At 51.3% G+C, this 1,703-nt stretch overlaps 1 protein-coding gene across 1 annotated transcript in view; it reads left to right on the top strand.

Moving 5' to 3' along the window:
• Window positions 1-1,703, top strand: part of MEGF11 (multiple EGF like domains 11) — a 255,173-nt gene that overhangs the window by 56,574 nt on the left and 196,896 nt on the right. Inside the window, exon 4 of the mRNA XM_004374678.2 lies at window positions 1,227-1,319. Coding sequence (XP_004374735.1) covers window positions 1,227-1,319 — 93 coding nt within the window. The remainder of the gene's footprint in view (window positions 1-1,226; window positions 1,320-1,703) is intronic.

The raw sequence follows: 1,703 nt of genomic DNA, 5'->3' as shown, positions 1-1,703 counted from the left end.
AACCCTATGGAGCATTCAAACTCTGTAACATATGGGGCCACCATAAGTTGGAATCAACTTGATGGCAGTGGGTTTTGGTTATTGACCTGACAGTGTCTCATGGTGGGCATTCAGGAGGTGCCCAGGCAGTTGGCATGGCAATGGGGCGGGTGTTTGGAGGCCAGCAGCAGCCACTTAAAACTTATATAAGGGGGGGCGCCTACTCGCTAGCCCAGGCCAGCTCTAGGCGGAGAGAAGGTCTACAGTTGCTTTCAGAAAAAGGCACTTCTTTATCTAGATTCCTTCTAAGAAATTGACAGGGTTGATGGCAGCTGTTGATTTCCCAAAGCTTTCAAAATTGATGGGGGTGGCAAAGGGGGAGTTTCTGTAATCCTCCCCTGATGGATTAGATGGTGGGGCAGATCTCACAGGAGCAAAGGATGACCTTGAGAAAGCAAGGGTTCTGTCAAAGGGAAGAGAGAAATAATCTCCTTTCCTCAAACCTGCCAATGAGCCTCCCCAGCGCTGGAATAGTTGACGGAAACTTTGCTGCTGCTGCCTCCTGATTCAGGACGCTGTAGCGTTTGACTGCGTGATAAGAAATTGCCAGGCACTTTCTAATTACAATTATCACCATCGTGGATGTCTCTCTTAATTACTTTCTTATAATTAGCTGTTGCTTTTCCCCCAGCGTTTGTGTACTTTGCAGATTGCTGACATTTGACAGCCCCAAAATAGGGACATTTGGGGAGGAGAGGAGAAAGGTGGGGGAAAGGGAGAGGAACTCGCTCCTTCCAGGCAGCCTGATATATTTCAAGACCTTTGAGAAAGACATCGGGGCAAGTCAAAGATGGAAATGACAGGTCATTTCCTGAGCGGATGGGAAAGAGGACAGGAGCGTGGATTTAAGGGTTGGGGGTTCGTGGAAGGTCCCCAAGTGTTAAACACTGCGGGAAATAGTCTTGAGAAGCCACCGGGGCTACTATTTCTTGGGCTTGGGTGCCATTTTAGGAAATGAGGCTGGGATGAAACGCACTCTTCTCGGATCCATTTTGGAGTTAATTAAATGACTCCGGTCAGGAGTAGCTTGATTTTCCCAAAGCCAGTGTGATGGTTAATGTTATGTGTCAGCTTTCAGAGCATCCCTGGGCTCCAGGGAGTTGTTACGAAGTGGTTTATGCTCCTTGACCTGTTGGCTGGTTTTCACTGTTTGTTCTGGTTCTCCTTCCTGTCTCCTGTCCTTGCAGCCCTGTGTACGGAAGAGTGCGTGCATGGCCGATGCGTTTCCCCGGACACCTGCCACTGTGAGCCCGGCTGGGGAGGGCCCGACTGCTCCAGCGGTGAGTCTGGGGTCTGCGGGGGTCAGGCGGACCCCCTGGCTCTATGTGGGAGGGGCCGTGGCGTTGGAATGCTGACTTGTGTGTTGGGCTGGGGTGACTCAGGATGACTGCTTCAGAGAGCGTGGGCTTCATGGAGGAGGCTTACCTGCGTGTAGCACATGATGGCACCTCTGGAGGTGGAGAGTTCTACCAGGATGTGGGAGTAATGGTTTGTGGGGACCCACGGGGACTGTTGTGTGTTGTGTGTGTAGGGAATTGTGGGGTCATCTGTACAACTCTGCCTCTTGATGAAACACCTCTAGATGTGGTCTCTGAAGGTTGAATGAAATGGAGATGCTGCTCAAGGGCAGACCCAGGAGGTCACCATGGTCCAGGCCTGGTTCT

This window comes from Trichechus manatus, unplaced genomic scaffold, assembly GCF_000243295.1.
Source record: "Trichechus manatus latirostris isolate Lorelei unplaced genomic scaffold, TriManLat1.0 scaffold00030, whole genome shotgun sequence".
In the NCBI taxonomy this organism is placed as follows: domain Eukaryota; kingdom Metazoa; phylum Chordata; class Mammalia; order Sirenia; family Trichechidae; genus Trichechus; species Trichechus manatus.
Note: the sequence above shows the minus strand (reverse complement) of the source record. Positions and strands in the feature narration are given on the sequence as shown.